Source organism: Corvus moneduloides, chromosome Z (assembly GCF_009650955.1).
Source record: "Corvus moneduloides isolate bCorMon1 chromosome Z, bCorMon1.pri, whole genome shotgun sequence".
Taxonomy (NCBI): domain Eukaryota; kingdom Metazoa; phylum Chordata; class Aves; order Passeriformes; family Corvidae; genus Corvus; species Corvus moneduloides.
The window spans coordinates 7,365,091-7,388,133 of record NC_045511.1 but is presented as its reverse complement, the minus strand read 5'-3'; the positions used below and the strand labels follow the sequence as shown (position 1 = coordinate 7,388,133).

The 23,043-nt window shown below is 37.8% G+C and overlaps 2 protein-coding genes across 4 annotated transcripts in view; one reads left to right on the top strand and one right to left on the bottom strand.

Moving 5' to 3' along the window:
* Positions 1-15,606, top strand: part of MTREX (Mtr4 exosome RNA helicase) — a 42,094-nt gene extending 26,488 nt beyond the window's left edge. The window contains exons 17-27 of one of the 2 annotated variants that reach the window (XM_032096453.1): positions 1,173-1,345; positions 1,638-1,706; positions 5,501-5,629; positions 6,626-6,736; positions 7,058-7,246; positions 8,354-8,517; positions 9,864-9,969; positions 11,194-11,250; positions 11,661-11,823; positions 14,919-15,023; positions 15,364-15,606. In XM_032096453.1, the coding sequence (XP_031952344.1) occupies positions 1,173-1,345; positions 1,638-1,706; positions 5,501-5,629; positions 6,626-6,736; positions 7,058-7,246; positions 8,354-8,517; positions 9,864-9,969; positions 11,194-11,250; positions 11,661-11,823; positions 14,919-15,023; positions 15,364-15,416 (1,319 nt within the window). In that variant the 3' untranslated portion in view covers positions 15,417-15,606. Of the gene's footprint in view, positions 1-1,172; positions 1,346-1,637; positions 1,707-5,500; positions 5,630-6,625; positions 6,737-7,057; positions 7,247-8,353; positions 8,518-9,863; positions 9,970-11,193; positions 11,251-11,660; positions 11,824-14,041; positions 14,082-14,918; positions 15,024-15,363 lie in introns of those variants that run through there. The other variant, XM_032096454.1, reaches the window with a different exon arrangement.
* PLPP1 (phospholipid phosphatase 1) overlaps positions 15,481-23,043 on the bottom strand; it is a 62,263-nt gene continuing 54,700 nt past the window's right edge. For both annotated transcript variants that reach the window (XM_032096457.1, XM_032096458.1), the window contains exons 5-6: positions 18,012-18,188; positions 15,481-15,934 (exon numbers count right to left, since the gene is read on the bottom strand). In XM_032096457.1, coding sequence (XP_031952348.1) covers positions 15,809-15,934; positions 18,012-18,188 — 303 coding nt within the window. In that variant the 3' untranslated portion in view covers positions 15,481-15,808. The remainder of the gene's footprint in view (positions 15,935-18,011; positions 18,189-23,043) is intronic.

Here is a 23,043-nt window from a genome sequence, read left to right as displayed (position 1 = left end):
CTTATAAAACTTAAGAACATGAGAGGAATTATTAATGAGGAATTCATCTGGTCATTTGTTAATTGAATGTTATGAAAGAAAGTGTGTATGTGCATGTAGCTTTGATAGCCATGCAGAGGGAGGGTTTCCATTATGTCTCTGTTAGTTTGCAGGTGCAGTAGTAGTTAAATAAAGTATTTATTTCCTGACAACCTCTCTGTTCCAGTTGGTATGCCTAGATCTTTATTCTGTCATTCCAGCATTGCTGTTTAAATAGAAAAATGGAGCTGAAGAACATTTTTCATAGTTCGTGCACAATTTCACCATAGGCACCATACTGGGCATTAGAATTTTGTAATCACTTCAGCTGCAATTAAAAACACAAAGGAGAGAACTGGCTACTTAGACTAAGGAAGAAAGTATGCCATGAGTATGAATGAATGGCTTATTTCTTTGAAAAATTGGCAGGTAAAAATAGGAGCACTTCCCTGAGTTGTCTCTCAAGTCCCAGTGAAGTGGGATTTCTGGGCCACTTACGAGCATTCAAAAATAGCATGCAAGAGGATGAGTTGGTAGAGAGGAAAAAGAGATTTTTATAATCTGTCCTTTGTTTATGCTTGCTGATGGTATTACCAGAATGAGAGAATGAATCATACTGCTTAGAATAAAAACTGATTTGCATAAATAAGATGTAAAAATACTGGAGGAAGAAAATACTGATTTCGACTGATAAATCAGAACCTAAAACAAGTTAGGAAGAACATCTTCTAACAACTCACCTCTTGTTGGAACGCTTCTTTTTAGAAGATGTCCTTGAGCAATCTTATTTTTGTAGGAGGAGATAAAAAGTGCTGGTAAGCATCGAATACCTTCCTGCAAAATCACTGCATGTTTTAATGTGACTTCTGTGCAAACCTAAATCAGTTATTCCTGGATAATTGGGTGTCTAGCCTTTTCCAGTTTCTCAAGCTTGTTTATTTTTAAAAACAATACTGGAATTTAATTCTCTATAAATAAAATGCAGGGGACGAATGTACAGATTTCTAGCCCTCCAGAGAATGGGTTCTTGTAAGTAGAAGATGAATACTAAAAGTGGTCACAAAATATTAGTCATGTAGATCTGAAAGTGAAACACTGATTTCTCAATCTGTGTGAAGATACTAATTTCCTTGAGAATTTACTTGTCATTTTAGGAGTCAATAATTTGGAAGCACAGTACAACAAAATTGTAATTCCCAATGAAGAAAATGTGGTGATATACTACAGAATCCGCCAGCAGCTTGCAAAACTGGGTAAAGATATTGAAGAGTATATTCACAAACCAAAGTACTGCTTGCCCTTTCTACAGCCAGGAAGACTGGTAAAGGTAGTTTGATTTTTCTTTTGTTTTGTTTTTAATTTCTGCCCATTTTTGAAATTTGCAAGGTTCATTTGTGTCTGCCAGTTTACCGTCTTGAAAAATTACATGCATCACACTAAGCACCAGTTTTTACTTGTGTTTCTTTGCTAAGCATTCAATAATGCAATAAAAGAAATACTGTTTTCATGATGAATAGTAATCTATGACTGCTGTTGTAAATATCAAAAATACAAAAGGTTGTGCTTGCTAGGATGTTATTATAGGTGGGTGATGTTACAACATCTTGTAATTTTTCCAGGTGAAGAATGAAGGTGATGACTACGGATGGGGAGTGGTTGTTAATTTCTCTAAGAAATCAAATGTTAAGGTAAAATACATGTTGTCTCCATTATCAAAATATATATCTGACTGGCTTTTCTGAAAATAAGATAAAACTCCTATTTCTTTATAGTTCTCAAAGGCAAAAAAATTTCCTTTTACCCCAAATTTACAAAAAGCTCTGAACTTCCTCTAGTAAAAGTGTAAAGAAATAAAGTTATAGAAGATGGAGAAAACTCCACGTCTTGGGTTCAGTTTTTAACTTTTAACATATTTGTGGAGGAAATGCTTGCTTTTACATAGCACTGAAAATGTTTCGAACTAAGTTGTTTCTGAGACATTGCCAGTGCTAATTTAAGCTGTTAATGAGAAAGTTGAACAGCTTTAATGAAAAAAGCTGTTTAAATGAAAACCTAAGTTAAAAGCATATTTTTCTGTGGTACCATTTTTGCTATAATTTTATCAGGAGACCATTGGCATTAGTTGCTAGGTCTAAATGCAAAGTTGTCTTTGTTGAGTTCTGGTGGTGCCTGTTCATTGTGGCACCTTTTGGTGCTTCTCTAATATATATTCGTTAAAGAGGAAATGAGAAAAATGTGTGCATACAGAACTTACTAAAAGAGCTTTTGTTCTGGTTTTCCATCTTCCTTTTGAAAGTCATATTTCTTTCTTTTTTCAAGTTGAAAAACTGGACACTTACTGCTGTTGCTTAAATCTTTGCTTTATATCATAGAGACACACAAGTAGTAAACCAGATTGTCCCCCTAGTCACAGCTTTCTATGTAAAATTTCCAACTTCTGTGTCATTTGGAGGCAGTTCTTCTATCTGTGACATATTTATTCACATATATATTTGCCTTCCCTATCTGGTCTGTCTCACTGTTGTATAAGCCTTTGGCTTTGAATATTAGCTTTGAAATTCCAGTCTGTTTTGCAAGAGATGGATGTGGCTCCAGCAGCACTTTTTTCATTAAGTCATTCTAGCAGCTGGGTTGAATTTTTCCTTCTGAGTGTGTGGAAAGAATGACAATAGGTGGTGGAAATTAAGGAACAGACTTAAAGCTATGTAACTTTTAAAGTCAGTATGAAAGGACTAGTTTCTATGAGCAGAGGCAAAACAAATTACTTGAAGAAGTTGTTGTTTACCCATTTTAGTGTCTCTTCAATGCATTTTTGTCCTGAGACACAGATGCCATTTGCCATTACTATTTAATGTATACAAGTATACTTAGTTAGTACTGGAAAGATATTACTTATGCTGCATCTTTAAACCTTCATCCACTTCTAAGCTGAACAGTTCTTTGGGTTTGCTTTTAGAAATCATGTTGAATTCAGTCGATATTACTAGATCAGTTGCAAACTTTTCTTCACTATATCATCGTTTCTAATTAAGTCTTTTTTTCTAATGAGAAATCTATGTAATTAATAATGACATTTAGGGCTATAGTATGTCTGTATTTCACATAATATTCTTAGTTCATTGCACTGTGAAAGTAAATGCATGAGTCATGCCAGTTATGTTTATTATTAATTATGTGTAGATGCTTTTCCATCATAATTTCAAAATTCAGTGTTCCACAAAATTGTCAATGCAAATAGCACTTTACTGTTATTCAGAATATAATTTATCTCAAGCAGGGGTGCTTGCTATATACTCTACATTATAGTAGGCAGCAAAATAACTATGTCCTTTGGAATTCATACAAAACCCAAGTATTTTTGACTGAGAAATTTTATTTTCACTAGATTGTGCCAGCAGTAAGCTAGTGATACTGTTGTGCTGTTGATAGTCCGTATTATCTGATCCCTGATTCTAGACAAGAAATTTTTGTCTCTTAGCAATTATTGATACTAAAATTTGAGATGCTGCAGTTCTGTCTTCCCTGTTTAGATTTATCGTAATCCTTGTATATTTATAATGTTTACTATATAAACATCTCTTTTAGTGCTGTGTCATGGTCATTGAATTTTCAGTGAGTTTGATGTTACTAATCTGGGACTCTGAATTCGTTACCTGTGCTATACTTCTTAGTTCCTGGGCACGATCACCTTTCTTATTTTGGTTTGTTTCTGGGCAGATGAAGTAAGAGATGTTTCAGGGCAAATCTAAAATCTTAAGAATACAGCTAATCCTTCTGTACTCTGCCAAAAAGGGCTTAATTTTGTCCTTGAAACATGTGACTTGATGGCAGTGTGAATTAAAGAATCATTTAAACTTGATATGACAGAGAAGTCTGTGGCTAACAAGTTTTCTAAGGGTTCTAATCTCCTTTTATTTTTGCATATAGAAACATGTCTGTCACTGTTCAAAGATGTAGTAACTATACTGTTGTAGGAAATCCATGGAAGGAAACAGTACACATTCAAAATGTAGCTGTAGGTTGAGTCGTGTCTAGTGAGCATTGTCTAAAAGCTGTTGGTATATGTAAACTTAAAGAGAGTAATATTAACAGCAGATGTTAATGATTTTTATATTCCTGCTTTATTAATAAGTTTGCAATGCAATCAGAGATAGAAATTTTTTTTCCTCTCATAATTTTCTAGATATCTCCAATTCTAGTATTTTCTGTAGCACACTTGTGCAGCTATGAGTTTAGTCTCTACTTCATTCAAGTCAGCATTATGCTTTCCCTGGCTTTGGCTGGATACTGATCTGGTACATGTGGGTATTATTTTAAAATTCTTATTTCAGAGAGTGGCAGTGGTTTGGATCTCCTACATTGCTGTGACTGCTTCCTGCAAATGTAGGATACAATTTAGAGGAACAATTTCTTCCCCAGCAAGTAATTGGCATTTCTTGAAGAAATAATTTAGCTTATACAACAGGATAACCCTGTTTTTGTCTTTATTTTTCTATGGCAGTTTCTCATAGCACTTCTGAGGATCTGTTAAAAATGCTAGTTGGCATGCAGTGAAATAAAGTAGTATGTTGTAGCTTTGTAATGAAAAATACCACCCAGTAAAAATGAACTGAGTTAAGGTGGGATTTCGAAAAGAATGTTTTCTTTTTCTCTTGTATTTGGAAGCAGAAAGCTTGCACGTGGTATTTTAAAAGATTATGTCTATGTTTGTGTTAGGCCTAGAACATAGTTCTGTTCAAAGTCTTAAAAATACTTGTTTATAGTAGGAGTGTATCTGAGCAACCCTAGTGCATATTGATCCACTCAAATAACTAATGTCAGGCTTTTTAAAATCAGGATATAAGGAAGGTTATGGCCTTGTGAACAGTAGTCTTTCATCACCACATCTACATGTTTGAGTTCTTTAAATGAATATCAGATGTTATGAGTGCATTTTGGGGTTTGTAAAGATGAAGCGTGCAAGACGCAATGTCCTGCTTGCCGCAGATACGAGCTGTTATACTTGAAAGATTTTTCTGTGGTCTCTATTGTGCATGAAAACTTGAACCTGCAAACCTGCAAATGAAAGAGATCCCCTAATTTTGGTTTGGGTTGTTTTTTTTTTAAATGCAAAGTTCAGTACTGCTAGTATGATGCAAATATGCATTACAGTTTTAAAACATATTGGCTTACTTTGGAAGAGATACATCTAGAAGAAAAGGCAAAAGCACCTAAAGCTTCAAGCAGACTTTAGGCTATTCCGACAAGGGAGGATGAGGGAGGGTAATTTTTTCAAGTGTGTTTTCCTGGAGGAGGGATCTTTCTATCAGTTCACCAGAATGTGCGTTTTCAGAATGTACTGCGACACTGAGCTGATACTTTGTAAAGAGACATCGCTCATTTCATACCTTTAATGTTGGAGAAATGATGTGGTTTTCATTCATTCTTTCTGGTATTTTAAAATAACTGTTTCAGACCTGTTCTTTTTCTGTGCCCTCAACAGCCAAATTCCGGTGAATTGGACCCTTTGTATGTAGTTGAAGTGCTCCTGCACTGCAGCAAAGACAGTCTGAAAAATTCTGCGACTGAGTCTGCAAAGCCAGCCAGACCTGATGAGAAAGGAGAGATGCAGGTTTGTTACATGTGTTTATTCTCAGTAGTTCTTCGTAAGCTTTCTCAAATCTTTATTTCCAAGCCATTTGCAAACTATGGTAAAAGAGGGACTGATTCATTTAAGGAAGAGAAAGAATCTGTAGACCTAACTCTGCCTTATTAATAAATTAAAGTAATAGATTTTTAGTAGTACTGTTTGACAGATGCTTTTTTTAGCAGTAACTTGTCTTTGGGAACAGAACTCCTTCTTTATATCTTAAAATCATTAAGGCTGGAAAAGACGTCCAAGATCATTGAGTCCAACCTTTGAACACCAGCTTCTCACCTAAATCATAGCACAAAGTGCCACCTCCGGTTGCTTCTTGAACCCTTCCAGGGATGGTGACTCCACCACCTCTCTGGACAGCTTTACAAAACTCATTCTAAAATTAAATTGAAACTTTTTTTTAGTGAAAATACTTGCTTTATTTAAAATTTTTAGTTTGAAACCCTATATCAAGACAAACAGTTACAATTTTCAGATCAGAGGCAGTTTAATTTGTCTGCAGGTTTTTTCTCAGGAAGTCCATTTAAACCTTGGAGTTCAATGCAGTATTGATTCTTCATGGTGTCATGATGGTTTTGATACTTAGGAATTATGTGTTTTCTGGCTTGATGTTCTCTGCTGTTAGCATTCTTATTCAAGTGTATGACAATAATTTGTCTGGTTTGGATCAAAAGAGGTATTCCAGCAGGTAAGACGCGAGGTAATAGAAAAACTGTTGTTTTGTTTTCACTTGCAGTCACTCTGTAGAGAGAAACTGCATTCAGAATTTTCCCATTTGGACAACTACTTTTCTTCTTTATGAGTACTTTAAGTCATTAGCCACATTTTCCTGCTTTCTGATATTCCTTTACCCACTGCTGCGTGCTTGTGCACTAAGTTTTCCTTTTCCCTTGAAAAAGTTTTGCTATGGACCAGTAATAAGAGGTACGTTTTTTACTGATTTATGAGTTACTACCCTCTCTTTGATAGGTTGTTCCTGTTTTGGTACATCTTGTCTCAGCTATCAGCAGTGTCCGACTTTACATACCAAAAGACCTGAGGCCTACTGATAACAGGCAAAGTGTCTTAAAATCTGTACTGGTAAGTTCCACTAGGCTGTGTAAGCACTCTGCTGTGATTAGTGAGGTACTCTTGAGCCCAAGGCAGCTTGTTATAAAGAAATTTGTGGAAAGCATCTGTCACATCTTCAGCTTTATTCTTTAAAGGGGTTGGAAACCACAATATGTGTCAATTGTTTCTCCTTGTCACGTCATTTTAAACTAATTTTGAAAACTGCTGAAATGTCACGTAACTTACATTACAGCCTCCTGTGTCTCTATAGTTATGCCAGCTTATTTGTAAAATGTAGTTTATTTTGCTGTTACTAATCATAAAAATAAAAATCTTTTTTCATCATTTTAGGAAGTACAGAAACGGTTTCCTGATGGAGTGCCTTTACTAGACCCTATTGATGACATGGGCATCAAAGACCAAGGGTTGAAAAAAGTAATCCAAAAAATAGAGGCATTTGAGCATAGGATGTACTCACATCCTCTTCACAATGATCCAAACTTGGAAACCATATACAAACTTTGCGAAAAAAAAGCACAGGTAAAGATACAAACAAAATCACTTTGTATTTAGCTGGAGTGGGGGAGGGAGGTTGTCTTCTTACTTGCTTTTCTTTTTATTTGCTAAGCCCTAATCAGCCCTTTTAAATACAGTAAAATTACTGAATCTCAATAACAAAATGGCTGAGTTGGTGGTATGCCTTTCATTGATACAGACGCAACATATGTCTGAAAAGAAGACTCTTCAGAGGAAGTTTTCAGGAATTAGAAGGTTACAGAGCTCTTTTTCACTGAGTAGGCATAGCACAATGCAGCATAGGAAAAGTCTTCATAGATAATTTCAATTGATAGGTTTGCAAAAGTATATTAAAAATTAAGTTGAATTACTTGATGGGGCTTAGTAGCTTGAGGAGTATACCAGAGGAATCATCATGCTACTGCTTCCTGAGCTGACTCTCAGCCTGGAAGCAATGCACTTACTTATTTTGCCTAGCGTTGTACCCTCCTAGACTGAAACTGATTGTGCATAAAACCAGCTGTCATGTTTCTCTGCTGCTTGAGAAAACAGGTTCTTCAGCAGCCACTTCACGGAAGTGAGGTAGTTCTGGTATGGCCACAAAGTTGCATGTGGTAAGACCTGATGGACCAAACAGCTTTCTGCAAGGGTGTCTGCTGTCAGGATCTAGACAGTGACTGTGATGAACTGCAAGCCACTGCAAGAAGCTCTAATAGTGGAAAATAATGCATTTGGGTTACATTTCATTGAATGATTGGTTAGGTGAGACTTAGTATAGGTCTCAGAAGATGAGCACTCATTTCTCAACAGATGATCACTTTGTCTTTTTAGCATGGGCTGGTTTGGTTTGTTTCCCACTATGTGTAAATAGCTTAATTTACTAAGTTTACCAGAGGCTTCAGTGGGTAAATGGAGCTGATTTTTAATAATAATAATAATAATAATGATAATAATAATAATAATACTGTTTGTTTTAAACCTTCCTCTTAAGAGAGTTAGGCAGGTCAACTAGTCAAGTAGTATGTTCATATACTGTTATTCTGAGGCCTTTATGTAAATTAAACGATGTCTTTAAAACAGTTGCATCTGTTAAACCAGCAAGGTGTAATTCCTCTCCTTCTGGCCCCCCAGATTGCTATGGATATTAAAGTAGCAAAGCGAGAATTGAAGAAAGCCAGAACCGTCCTACAAATGGATGAACTCAAATGCCGCAAGCGTGTTTTGAGAAGACTGGGGTTTGCCACGTCTTCAGATGTTATAGAGATGAAAGGACGGGTTGCTTGTGAAATCAGCAGGTAACTGGCTTCTGTGGAAACTGTTCGTTGTCATGAATACACACTTTACTGTCCTTGCTAAAATCAGTACACTGTATTTTAAAGTTTTGAGACCATTAGAAAAAGAATTCTTCAGAGACAGTGTTCTGTGTAATAAAGGTATTATACTGATTCAAGCAGTATAAATAAAGGTAGCAACTTAAGGAAAAACACAATAGATTTTAAAATTCAAACATAGACATGAAAATGCCAAAACAATGGCTATTTTTGTGCCTAAGGTAATAGGATGTGTTTTCATTTAATGTTGCACGAGAGGAAGATCTTGATTTCTGTGGTTGACATTGAACCAGGACTGTTGGTACAGTCACTCACAAACAAGTGTAACAATGTTGTCAGCAGTTGCCAAGTCACTGACAGGTTTGGAATATAGTGAAATTGCTTCCATAGGAATCAGTGAAGTGGTGCATTTTACTATAATACATTTAGCAGGTACGTACATACTGAAACAGGTGAAAAAATCATGAATCAGACTTCAATATTTTACAGTAACTCAGATTTTGATAGAATTTTGTATTTTTAAAAGTCACAGTGACTGCTGTACCCTTTGTCTTACAGGTAAGTTTGAAAGCTGCTTTTTGGTATTTGTTTGATAGCTAATTGCCCTGCAAAATTTGATAGCAAGTGGGGAAGCTGAATCAGAATTTTATCTACTTCCTGACTGCCTGGAACTGTTTGAGTGACATATCTCTTTTTTAAAAAATTCCTTCTTTGTTTTTCCCCCATCCTATTCATCATTTTTTTGATAAATTCCAGTATTACCGAAAATTTGGTGTTTTATCCAAATAAGTATGTTTGGATTTTGTATCTGCATCATGCACTTACTTTTATAATTCGTGATTAAGTCTTTATTCCTCAAGTAAATTGAAGCAAGTTCATTCCTTTCTTCAGTATTTTGGAAATACCCAGTCTACTCTTTTCTGAGCAGCAGCAGTACCAGTTTTCGTGCTTTTCCTAAGTTGCCTAACTCCCTGGTTCTTTCTGATCTCTTGATATTCTGTCTGATAGAAACTGACTAAATCAACTATTCATACGAACTCATATGATCTGTCAGGAGGGTTTTATTTTAGTCTATTAAGTGCTTTTAGTTTCTTTAAAATAATGTTGCAGTCTCTTATTAATTAGCATTCCCCTTAAAAAGCTAGTATTTTTGTGTGTGTGTGTCTGTATATTTGGTGTCCCTGACAGTAAAATTAAGATGCTGGTTTTTTATCCATATCCAGTTGCTTCACAAAACAGATTAATAGTTCTTAATTTTAAAATTACATTTCAGTAAGTCTTTCCCCTAAGCTTCCTTCTCGTTATTTTAGTGCTGATGAACTACTCCTGACAGAAATGATGTTCAATGGTCTCTTCAATGACTTATCTGCAGAACAGGCAACTGCACTACTCAGCTGTTTTGTGTTTCAGGAGAATGTGAGTTACTTCTTCAATTCCAGAATTCTAGACATTCCTGTCTTTTAATAATACTGTTTTTAATTCAGTTGCAGAAATTGGTCATAACAGTATGAGCCTTTGCACATTTTTTATCGCTTCCTAAGGTGTTTGACATGAACTCCCACTGAACTGAGCAAAAGCATTTCAGCTTCAATGCTCAAGTCTCTTTCCGCATGCGTGACATGCCAAAGGTTGTGTTAAATTGCAGACTTCCTCATTAAATGAAGCAGTATCAATAGATTCTCAGCATATGTGCTGCTATTAATACATACATACCCCCCTCCATATAATTTAAAATGTAGAATGATTATCTCAAGAAGAGGCTTAACAATAACTGCACCCCTACACTGTGGGGTGAGGGTATCTTTAATTCTCAGATGTGTCTGTGTTACGTTACATGGTCAGTACCCTTGACCATTGATCAAAATGGCAGTAACACATGGAATTGATACCAAAAAGGCTGTTAAAATCAGACCATATATTTTTAAAAGCAATAACATGGGCATTTTATACCAGGTGTTATTTTTTTCCCACCTGCACGCTATATACAAGGTTAGTCTCACCTCAGAAAATTAGTAACAATAACTACCATATGAAATATTTTTACAAAGAGCTAGCAGGATGTATCACTCAGGTTGATTCTAAATATGGGAAAAAAACATTAGCAGCAGATGCCAATGCAGTTCATTTGTTAGTGGAAGGGATGCCAAGGTAAGCCATTGTTAATCAGAATATTGGGGTTCACTCAACAATAATACTTGAGTCTGAACAGCTAGGACATAAAGATGTTCCTGTATTTTGAAAAGCCATATTTTCATATATTGCCACTGATGCTTAAGTTATTAAAAACATTTTTTTGTAATATTCTTAAAGAAAAGCTTGAACTGTCACATAATAAATAGCAGTTCATTTGTCGGTTCCAAACTATGGTACAGCTAAATAGAGAGAATTTTGGAAGTATCCAGATAGCAGGTGCTTTTTCATGATGCTGGTATATTATGCAGAAAGATTTAGTTTCCTGGTTTAGTTTGAGGAACAAGCATTTGGGGAATTGAGTCATTTTAGTGTTGATAACAGGTTTGAGAAGTTATTAGAATAATTTAGGATGGCAGTATCACACACCGAACTTCTGGTTTTGCATTTAATTTGGTATAGAGCAAATGTATGGGAGCACATGAGATTGTTTAATGTCTTCTTTTTCAGTCCAGTGAAATGCCAAAATTGACTGAGCAGTTGGCAGGACCACTTCGGCAAATGCAGGTAATTAGAAATCTGTCTGAGCTCAGGGTTAATGTTAACACGAGCAAAGCTCATGAGTAATGTATAGTAAGTGCATAGTAAAGACTTAATTTTGGATCATCAGTGAACTCAGCTGGCACTGCATGTGGTTTTGCAATGTGTAATAACACGTTATATTGTTTGCAAGAAATCTTTATGCTAATTTAGGATATACCTCTAAAACTTTTATAAGCTTGCTTACTACACTGTACATGGTTAGTGCAGGCAGACTTCATGTAAACAGTGGTTTACTTTCTGATTCTGAATAATTTCACACTAAAAAAGGAAACCTCATTCTGTAACGCAGTACTTAGTAACGTGCATGTCTTTCTATCAGTTCAATACTTACTCAGGTTAAGTATATTATCAATATAAAATATTTTATTTTAAAGGAGTGTGCAAAAAGAATTGCCAAGGTGTCAGCAGAAGCAAAACTGGAAATTGATGAAGAAAATTACTTGAATTCTTTCAGACCAAACCTAATGGATGTTGTGTATACATGGGCAAATGGAGCTAACTTCGCTCACATCTGCAAAATGACAGATGTCTTTGAAGGTAGGCTAATCAGTTGTTCTTTAGAAGGTATGAGTTGGTAATTCTACAACAGGGAATGGTAATACTGAATAACTTTATAGTAAACTCAGATGTATTCAAGCATCTGTATGGCTACAATCAAGTGGGGAAAAAATTGTTTACTATATATGTTAATTTATACTTAGACACTTGGTAATTTATAATCTAAGATTTTTTAAAGGGATATCTCTGTATTCTAAAAACTTTCTATAAAACTCAGAAATTCTAAGCATTACAACAAACAGTAATGCTTACCTTTTCTAGTTAAAGGGGAAAAAAAATGTTCCAAATGCTTGTCATCAGGAAGTACAGCTCTTGCACTTGTCCTCATTATAGTTAAGATTTTTATTTATTTGGTATAACCAGTTGGTATAACCAATTCCTCCTGCTGACTTAATGATGACAGAAGTGAGAAGTGGTAACCAAGTCTCTCTTTTGAATAGTTTTTCACAGCGGTGCAATGGATAGTTGAAAAGCCTAGATATAACCTGTCATGTGGATTAATTTGGTTCCTAAAATTGGAGTACTAGAAACTGGCGCTTGAGGAAGAATATTTTGTTTCCACTTTTAAAAAGTATGATGACTTGAGCTCTGATACTTTGTAAAAACAAACCATCCAAAGGGTTGTGAAACCAGAATGAAAAGGTCAAACCAGAATGAAAAACCAGCCTATTGGAAGTTGTGAAGAACAGTAGGATGGATGCAGCAGTCTTAGAAGTCTTCCTTTTTGAAGTTGTTACTGTCAGTGCTGCCTCTCTCAAATGCTGTTTTCTTGTTTGCAAAGGCTTGCAAATTCCCTTAAAACAAGGGAATTCATGCGCATAATTCGTGCATGTAATCCAATGCACAGATCCAGGAACTTAATAAGAAAGTTGCCTTTAGCAGCACAAATCTTGGCAGTCTTGGCTTCTGCAGTCAGCAGATTCCTCCTATTGCAATGATTATCTGAGCCTTCCATTTGCTATGGAGGCACCCTGAGTGTGTGGAACACTAAAGTAGCAGTAGCTGGCATGTATTTACATTGACACTTGAATGTTCAGAATACACTGGGCAGTAACATTTTCCATTTACCATATTTAACATATTTCCATTTAACATACTAAAACAGTCAGCTTTGTTCTACTCAATAGTGCCAGCTCCGTCAAAATTAGATCTAGTGGCCTGTTTTGAGGTCAGCTCTTGTGGCAGGGGTCAATGCATAATTCTTCCCTTAACTTTCATTGGCTGGTTTTCTGTGCCTTATCCACAAGGATGGGAAGCATTTCAGGCATTTGTTGTCGGTTATGTGTACCTCAAATGGATTGTGGTGTCACTAAATCCCAGAGTAGTTCACCTTGGTTATCCAACTAACTATAGTGATTTCAAAGAAAATTAGAATACAAAATAAGTCTGAGTGTTTCAAGAACAAGTGTTTGCCACATAGTGGAGTAGTGTTGATTTGCTAATGCAAATACCTTGTCTTCAAGTTGAAATGCGTGTGTTGGGAAGAAATGAAAATAAGAGCGGCTTTTTAAAGCCTTTAGGGAAGAACGCAAAACTGAGTTAAGTACCCTATCTATTAACTGCAGACCAACTCTTGCTTTGTGGAAGTATTAACAATAGTAATTTATTTTAAAATTGCAATTTTCTTTATCTTGCACAAAAAACTATGTCTGCAGCAAGCCCAGCTATGCTGCCTGTAAACAAATACTCCCTGGAATGGCTGTCGGGGTTGGCCTTGTAAATGGAGACGAGCAGGATCTTTGACAGCTGAGCCAGGACATGCCACAGTGCAGCACAGCCGTGCTCGGGGCAGCTGCCCACAGGTCACTTGTGTTGGTGTGTGCTCTGCGCTCAATGCTCTGTGTGGGTTTCTCCATCTTGTCATTGCAACAGGTTTTACAGACTTGCTGCTCTTACATACACTGTTCTCACTGTAGAAACTGACATGACCTAGTGAGGCCCTATGAATGCTTTTTTAAAGAGAAGCATTACTTTATCATGTCTCCGCTTTGTAGAATGTTCTTTTCGTATTTTTTTTTTCCCCAGATATTATGCCTTAGAGGTAATATAGAAAGGTTGTACAGACCAAATCCTCTTCAGTGAGCAGGGACATCTTTCCCTAAATCTGGTTGCTCAGAGCCCCATCCAACATGACCTTGAATGTTTCCATGTATTGAAAGGTCACAATAAGGTCTCCCTGGAGCCTTCTCTTCTCTAGGCTGAACAACCCCAACTCTCTCAGCCTGTCCTCAGAGGAGACCTGTTCCATCTCTGATCATCTTGGTGGCCCTCCTCTGGACTTGCTCCAACAGGTCGATGTCCTTCCTGTGCTGGGGACCCCAGAGCTGGACGCAGCACTGCAGGTGGGGTCTCATGAGAGCAGAGGGGTAGAATCACCTCTCTTGCCCTGCTGGCCACACTGCTTTGGATGCAGCCCAGGATATAATTGGCTTTCTGGGCTGCAGGTGCACATTGATGGGTCATATACAGCCTCTCATCCAGCAGCACCCCCAAGTCCATCTAAGCAGGGCTGCTCTCAAGCCCTTCATCCTGTATTTACCCAGTAACTGTTATTTTGCCTACAGTAATTTTGACTGTACGACATGCTGCTGGAGGAAATGACCAAACAGGATAGTCTTTGCTTGTGGCCAGAAGAGCAGAAACATTCAGAGTTGTTTTGTGAAATTTGTAGCAGTAACTTGGGCTGAGCTGTGAGGAAAGTTCAGAGAGAAGATGAATGCATAATAAATCATGAATGGGTGTTGGGTTGCAGTGTAGTAGTAATGCTCTATGGTTTTTGAGGAAGTCTTAACAAGTACTTGAAAGAAAAAATCCACTAGGAACTACTCAACAGCCCAGAAAGTCCTATGATTAGGTAGTAGTTAGAGACTGTAAAGACAGTAGAAAGGACAAGCATTTGGAAACAGCTTCAAGGAAATGCCTCACAGAGAAATTTACTGTGCAAACAGAAACTAAGTTTAAGACATTTGGCTTCTAGATAAATTGAACAGGGTTGTAGAAGGAACTATTACTTTGAATAATTCAGGACCAGTTACATGATGTGGCACAAAGTTTTCCCTTGCTCTTTCATACAGGTAGCATAATTCGTTGCATGAGGCGTCTAGAAGAACTGCTTCGGCAGATGTGCCAGGCTGCAAAAGCCATTGGGAACACAGAACTGGAAAATAAGTTTGCAGAGGGTATGTATTTCACTTTCACAGGACATGAAGCAATTCTAGAAGTAGTGATGGGGGAAGGGGGCTGCACAGGTACCGAGGGGCCAAAGGTGAATAATTTTGTAATGAGAACTTCTGGTGTTGACTTCGTGGTAAACAGCACCATTGCTGTTATTTTTCCAGGTAACATCTCTGTTACGAAGTTTGACTTAAAGGGTGGATACTGATGGTTTAACTAAGTTTATGGCTAAAAATGGATGGACAATGACTTCCATTTAATACTTGTAACATGCTTATAACTGTACTTTAAATAGTGGTTGTGGCAGTTAAGACTCTTAGACATGGATATTTTTTTCCTTAATAGGGATTACAAAAATCAAGAGAGATATCGTCTTTGCTGCAAGCCTTTACCTGTAACAGCAGATGTCTTCCAGAAACTATATTGACATGATGGAACAAATTCATCAGCGTCACATGTGGCTTCCATCTCAAGTAATTCCTTTTAATGGTGTTTACTTAAACCACAGTTGATTCAACAAGGCATGTAAAAACAGCAGTGTATGTAATATAACTTGTTACTGTTTTCAATAAAAATTTACAATTTTAATAGCTTTCTTTTAAGCAAGAGCTTGAACCAACAAAAATTTAAAGTTTAGATGTACAGTAACTGTGGTAGGTGTTACTATATACAGGTAAAGTGAGCATCCAAGAAGCAGCAGCAGTCCCTTAAAGGCATTTACTTATATTACATAATCAGACTTGTTGAAATTGTTTTCTTTCAGAGCAACAGAGGTGATATGGGTCATTCTTCATGGTTGATGATTGCTGCCAAAGTGATTTCCATTTGTTGGAGTCTCATGTAGGGTTGTATGGGAATCTTCTTTTGGTTGAAATGTACATCCTCTCACTTTGAAGAAGTCTGACACGTATACAACCTAAGTGAACAAATTAGTGTTAAGTTCCTGCACTCGTAAGTCTTTGAAACAAGGGCTCTGCCGAAGGCAGATTCTAAGATCAAAACTAATAAAAAGCTTAATCAGTTTAAAACATCAGAAAATGGCAGGGAAGTCTTGTACAAAATTCAGATGTCTGTTCTTTCAATAGCTTTTACTCCTTGCCCTTGACCATTTAGCCACTGATGGTTTAAGACAAATTCAAGGCTTGTGCTAACTAACTGCTGACTGCCTTACCAGGCACTGCTTCATCACAACAGCCATAGTTGGAGCAGCTTTAAATGAAAGCAGAATGTGCTTTCTGAGGGCCCACAATGCAAGTTTAGTTAAATTTTTTTTCTGTAATTTATGTAGAACAGAACAGGAGAGGTGGTGCTTTAGCTGGACCCAGCAGCTCTAAGGCCAGCTCTGCCTACATAGTCCTTTCCTGCAGTCCTTTAAACATACGACCTCAGTTCTTCACAGCTAGGAGACATGTCCCTGACTACAAGACAGGTGGTTGATCCAGTTCTGCAGCTCGCTGTCTTCCATTGCTCCCTTCAGTAAGTCTCACAGCAGATGTGCTAAGCACAGTGCTGCATGGGGTGCAATAAATGAGAAGCCTCACATGATCCCTTCCTTTCCTGCATTGTGTCTTCCCCTCCCACTGCAACCCTGAGAACGGCAGAACACTGTCCATGGCAGAAGAAAATATCTCCCACCACACTGGTAGGTGGCTGATGACCCAGCACACTGCTTTAGCCACAGGCCAGGGGAGTTTCAGCTTCCACTTAATGCCAGATTCCCTCAGTCCAATTTAGTGATCCATTTGCAGTTGCTGCACCACCATGCTCTAACCTCACCTTGCTGTTTCTGGAGAGGAACTCAGTTCTTTCAAATAAGAGTTTGGGGGTGGTGGTTGGTGCTAATGTATATTTTTAAAAATAATTTCCTGACCTTTCAACTCTTCTCTCTGTAATGCTACTTTCTACTCTTTCTTGTATTACCAAGCACCTTCTGAATCATCCAACATTCTTGACTAAACTTGTTTTCCTAATAAAAGTGTCCTCACCTCTTCAATCTCTGATGTTTCTTACTCTGAACTCCTTTTCTTAGAAAAAGAGATTGGACAAAAATGAGGGGTAGGATTATGTGAACATGTAGCCATTTAGTAAGAGCTACTGGAGCCTGTACAATTTCCCAGAGCTGCTCCAAGATTTGTTTTTATTATTGATTGCACCTTGTAGACAGCTTTGTCTTGAACTATACCCTTCTGACCTGAGAAAGCTGACAAAGCATTTATTTTGGATGTGGTTCTTCCCCTAAGCCTCAGTTCTTGGCAACTAAATCCTTCAGTAGACCTCAACTCACTCCCATTGATCTGGAGTTCCTCATCTATCCCTTCCCAATGGATGAATCAGCCTTGGCACTCTGGTGACAGCCAGTACAACTGTTGCCATTAAGTCAACTGGGCCTCCTGTGACAAGTTTAGGCAAGTGTCTGTTCCCTGGGATAGCTTTATACTTATCAGTACAGCTGAGCTTCACAGGTTCCTCCTTGTGAACACATTTTTAGTACTTGGAATGCACACAGGAAAAGGTGAAGGGTTTTAGTTTCCCATCAGACTGAAAAAACACACTGTGTAAGGTGGCAAAGGCAGACACTTTGATGCTCTCCTTATTCTTCAAGGCCTTTTTCCCTCGTTTACCTTGTACAGAGTCCTCTGCTATTGTACTCGAGATTTTGAATTTGGCTAGAAGCAAAAAGCGTGATTTATACAGAGAGGCCTACACACTTTGCAGGTACCATTTCTATCTTAATTATTTGAAAAGCTCTTGAGCAGAGACAATTTCATGTTGTCCAATGGCTAAAACTGCCACTTATCTCATTGGGCCAGAGCCTGTCTCACTCCCCAAAGTACTATTGCTTACACCCAGTTCAAGGAGTTGTTTCCCTGCTTCAGCAATTTTTGAAGCATTAGAAATACAGGTTTGCTTTCCTCTGAACACAGCCTGCAATTCTAAGGTGCTGTTCATAAAAGCAGCATTCACACACATCCACCCCCTCAGGAGTTACTTACAATGAGTACAGCAACCACTGCTCCCTGGATAAGTCCTGTTAAAACGTCACTCCAGTGATGCTTGTAGTCAGAAACACGTGAGAGACCCACATAGATAGATGCAGCAATGAGACCAAATTGTATAGTAGGACGTACAAGTCTTGCCCAGTCTCCTTTCATTCTTGCCTGAAGATAAAGCTGAAAGAAAAAGAAAAGTTACAAAATGCAGTAAGCACAGAAGAAGTAAAATTGTGTTGGGTCTTTTCGAAGAGTTGATTGAAATTTGCATTGAGATAATATTCACAGCTGTTCTAGGTGCTATAGCTGTACTCTCAAGGCTGCCAAGGCAGAGCTTGGTAGTTTTGGTCTTTATTTTATATATAACACCATCATATTGTTTTGTTTGTACTAATGTGACAAATGAGTATTTTCATCCCAGTAATACTAGAGCCACTTAAGGCTTAAAAAGAATCCACTGGAAGTTAAACCAATATTTTACTCCTGCATGAACTAGAGGTAAGTCTTACACAAAATAGTTTACATTTACGATACATAGAGCTGACAAGTTTTTTAACTTCATTTGCAATTCTAGTCACCTTTAGTATTATCAACTTCCTGCATAGTATTGCAGCTGTAGCTAAGTACCAGAACTAACTTGATAAAATGATTACATTTCTCAGTTGTCAATGGTGTATTTCACTGAACTTTGTTCCTCACCCTTTTCAGCTGTGTATTAACCATGCTGCCACTCTGGTAGATATATGAAGTTCCCATGTTTCTTCCCTCCCCTCAGCTCTACTTCTGTTGTGTATATCTGTGCTTTTGATGTGTTATCTCCAATTCACAGTATTTGTTACTTTCCCATCTAATCAAGACCCTGCCTTTGTTTCTTCTCTGGTCTGTCTACAATCTGGCTGTCTACATCTGTCTAGCTCTCTAGTTTCTCCAAATACTCTGTAAATACTCTCCAAATACTCTCCAAATACTCTGTAACCATCATTGAATTTATTCTGAAACTTAATCCTAACACCAAAAAAGGTACCATAGTTACTGTATTCACTGAGAAAATAATACAGTTGGAAGTTACATTTAACATTTCAAGTATATCTTCTCAGAGACATAGAAACTTCAGGGCAAGGACAAAACCTTAGCTGATAGTGTTGAAAAATGTAAAAACCAACACACAGGTGTCAGGCACTAAGGCAGCACACCAAACTCCTGGTAAAACCCTCTACTACCAACTTCAAAAGCCATGGCTAACTTTGAGAAGCAGTACATTTACAATGTAAATATAGGCACAGAGAACACACTGTAAATGCAGAGGCGCTACTTTCTAAAGTTAAACATTTGGGGAAAGTTTCTCTGACTAACTTACATCACAATTTTGGCAGGCTGACATTTTCAGGTATAAATGGAGCATCAAAAACATCAACCCCATCCATAAACAGTTTTCTTTAATAGCAAGGTCAGGGTAAAGTTGGACTCTGAAGAAGCTACACCTAAGCCTGAACTGAAAAATAATTTTTCCCCTTCAAATTGGTGGGCACTGCATATTTCTGCGGGCCTCAAATTCACCACTAGGGAAAAGAGCTTAGCCACTTCAAAAATTACCTGTCACACGAAGTTCTTTTAACAAAAGGTGTTTTAATGGGCTTAGTGATACTACTTCTGGATTTACCAACAGTAGACCAGAACACTACAAAGTGCCTGGTGGAGTAGAGGTAGGTCCAAGGAGTAAATGCTAGTAGTCTAAAGAGTTGGCTGATGATTTGATACTGGCTGTTCTTTGCTCTTTCCCTATTCCCACTAAAGTTTCCTGAAGGCAGTTAAAATACCTTGCTGCAATGAAGTTTTTTCCATATAAACATTTTTGGAAGTTGGCAACGGGTGTAGAAAAAACCCCAGGGTTACGCAACTGCAGATCTGTGAGAAAACAGGTTTACTTCTGAACACAAGAAGAAAATGGGGCAAGACATGCAAATGCCAACTTGCAAAGATGCCAGCCCAGTGCACTGAATGATCAATAAAGCAGTCTGTGCCCTTATGCAGCAGGTATTCAAATTCCTTCTGCTTTACAAAGCATCAGAGAAGAAACTTGGATTGGACGTTGATGTGAAAGCTTGACTTTTGTACTGTGAGAGTTACCTCCTGTCATAGAGAGGATCTGCAGCTGTTCCATCAGTTGCAGGGCACAAGCAGTTGGCTATAGACTTCACCAATTCTAGATGATTCTTTACACCATCAGTTCCTGTATCTGTACAGGAAATGACCAAAGGCCTTCTCGCACCTCATACCAGCAAATAGATTTACATTGTTCTAAAACTATGTGTGAGAAGGGTGAGAAGTGATACCACAGATAAGTGTTAGGCTGACTGTTCACAGCTGTGTTTAATTTCAGAAGTAGCAGCTGTCATTCTGGTTACAATTGGTTTGGGGGTTTTTTTGTTGTTGGTTTTTGTTAAATTTAAAGTAATTGTTAATTTAAAGTAATTGTTAATAATTAAGTAATTGGGGGTTTTTTTGTTAAATTTAAAATAATCTGCTGCAATAGCAGATACCGTGTTATTTTTAAGCAAGTAACTTCAGACTGCTTCTTTTAATAGGCTGAGTTGTGCTCCCCTGTCAAGTTTCTTCCCACTACTGTGACTTGCTCTTACAAAGACAACAGCGACATGTCTGCCTGCAACAGGCCATCAGGTCCACACAGGAAAATAAAGCAGCCAAGGAGAGGAGGAGCTTTTGCTGATGATTCATTAAATGTAAATCAAGGTTAATACTGGCAGTAATCCCAATTTACATTTATACAGTATTAGCCTTTATGTAGCATTAAGTGCACAATATGGAGGTGTCCTAGCCCCACGCTTCGTTAACTCTTGCTACTATTTTGACCCTGTTGACTAACAGAGGGCAATGGCTTCAGGCTGTTTACAGAACCTCCTCCTTCACAGCATACCTCAGGTTCCTTTGCTCCTCTTTGAAGTCATTTACAGGACAGCCTTAGAGAAGGAAAACAGAAGCAAATCCGTGTTTCCCCACCCAAGCCTCTTTGCTAGAAAGGAATAAGCTTTATAAATAAAACTTGTAATTTATAGAAGCCACAGGAACTTTAGGAAATGTCATCTGGTTAATACTACTGAAATGCCTGCTACCAGCTTTTCACATGTTGCTGAGAAACAAAATTTGCGAGCCTATGAACACAGCAGGAGTGTCCCAAGCCGCTCTGATAGTGACTTGCTTCTATCAGCATTCACCATGCCAGCTTCCCTCCACACTGTTCTAAGCAGTCTGATCCTTCAGCAGTTGTCATTCAGCTATGCTCTATTGCTCTCTACTCCCCTACCCTGCTGTTTCTTGTGTTTGCTTCGTTCATTCCTTTTAAAAGTGCAGAGATTTCATAAAGGCTTCTTTTTAATGGGATTAAATAATCTCCAGGGTTTTTTTCCCCTGCTAGCTTACTCTATAATGAAAATATGTTCTCTATGCCACACACATCCTGAACACAAATTTCTTCTTAATCTATGGTCTGGTACTTCATTTCTAAAAATTCACACAAGCCATGAAGAGAAACTCACAGCTACTTTGTGGCTTCTTGCAAGAAGCCACAGACATGAATGGAAGGGTCTCTGCTACTGGAGAATTATTTACTACTCAACATTTCTAGCATGCCTTTTGAGTGTTTGCTCTTTCACCAGAGCAGTATTAATTTACATAAACACATGCCTACCAAATTTTGAAGTACAGTGACTTATATGGACTAGATAGACTTCTGGAGGTGCAACCATGTGACTTCACAAGGAAATTTCCTAACAGCTAACATATTGCATCTCCACTTTAAGGGCACAAAATTCTTTCAAGATTTACCAAAACCTACTCACTTCACCAACCAAGATCATACTTCAGATATTTAATTTCAATACTTTAAACTCCCTGGTTATTTTTCATTCAATACCTTCTCCAATTATACAAAAATTCCATACTGCAAAATACTTTTGCCTGTTAAAGTATGGAAATCCTCCTGCACTTGTTCAAGAATGGAAGTCAAAAGGAAGAAATTTGGAGGGGGGGATTGTGGTGGTGTTCCCCAACCAAGTAATACTACTACTTGTACCAATTGATTTGTTCTGGTAAGTTTCAAAAATGGATTTTCTCCTGATACAAAAAGGCCCCAGTAACTGGATTTCCTATAGGTGTCCTGTCCTAAAGAACAGAAGCAAGGCACATCTTCCCTTTAGAGATACACCTATTTTCTCTCTTATTTCTGTCTCTCCAACCCTAACAAACTCTGCATCATGAACTTAAGAGCAGAACAGTGACAAAGTTTCCAAGAGAGAAAACTCCCGTGACACAGAGAAATGAGAACACTTCTCAGTTTGTCCAAGTACAAGTACGAAGAGTCTGGAGATGAAACAAAGGTGCAGAAAAGTCAGTTCTCATGAAATAAATCCCTACTTTGAGAGACCTTAGTAGTCAATACAAGTTTTAGAAGCAAGCAAGTGGCATTTACTTTACTTAGCTTAGCATTTACCATTAGTCATGTTTTACTTTGGTTTATGATATCTGCTGGAGCACTAAGGAAGAGCCCTATGGCATTACTGTTCTAGGAGGCACAAAATACTGCTGTGGTTATAGTTCGTATTTGGATCCATTATTGGCTACCGTTAGGAAAGCTCATACTTCAAAGCAAGTCTGCTGACCCAAAAAGTCCCAAGAGCCACAAACCATAAGGATTCTTCCAAACCAAGAAGCTCTGAATTAGGAATGCTTAAGCACACTCAAGTCCATGTATACAAGTATGTGGTTTGCTTTGGGATTTCAGAGGTGGAGGGAGTAGTTATGGAGCTACTGTCTATACGTGGTTTTGTTAATGAGGCAGGGGTGGAAGGAAAGGAAAGCACAGGAGGCACCAGTGTTTTGAAGTCTTCAGGAAAAACAGTCTTTGCATAACTAATACGAAAAGACGGGGCAAAATTTTTCAGGAGACCTGGGACTGGGCATTAACAGCTGAGAATCCAGGCACATCTGTAAAATAGGAAAATTCCATTTCTACAGATAT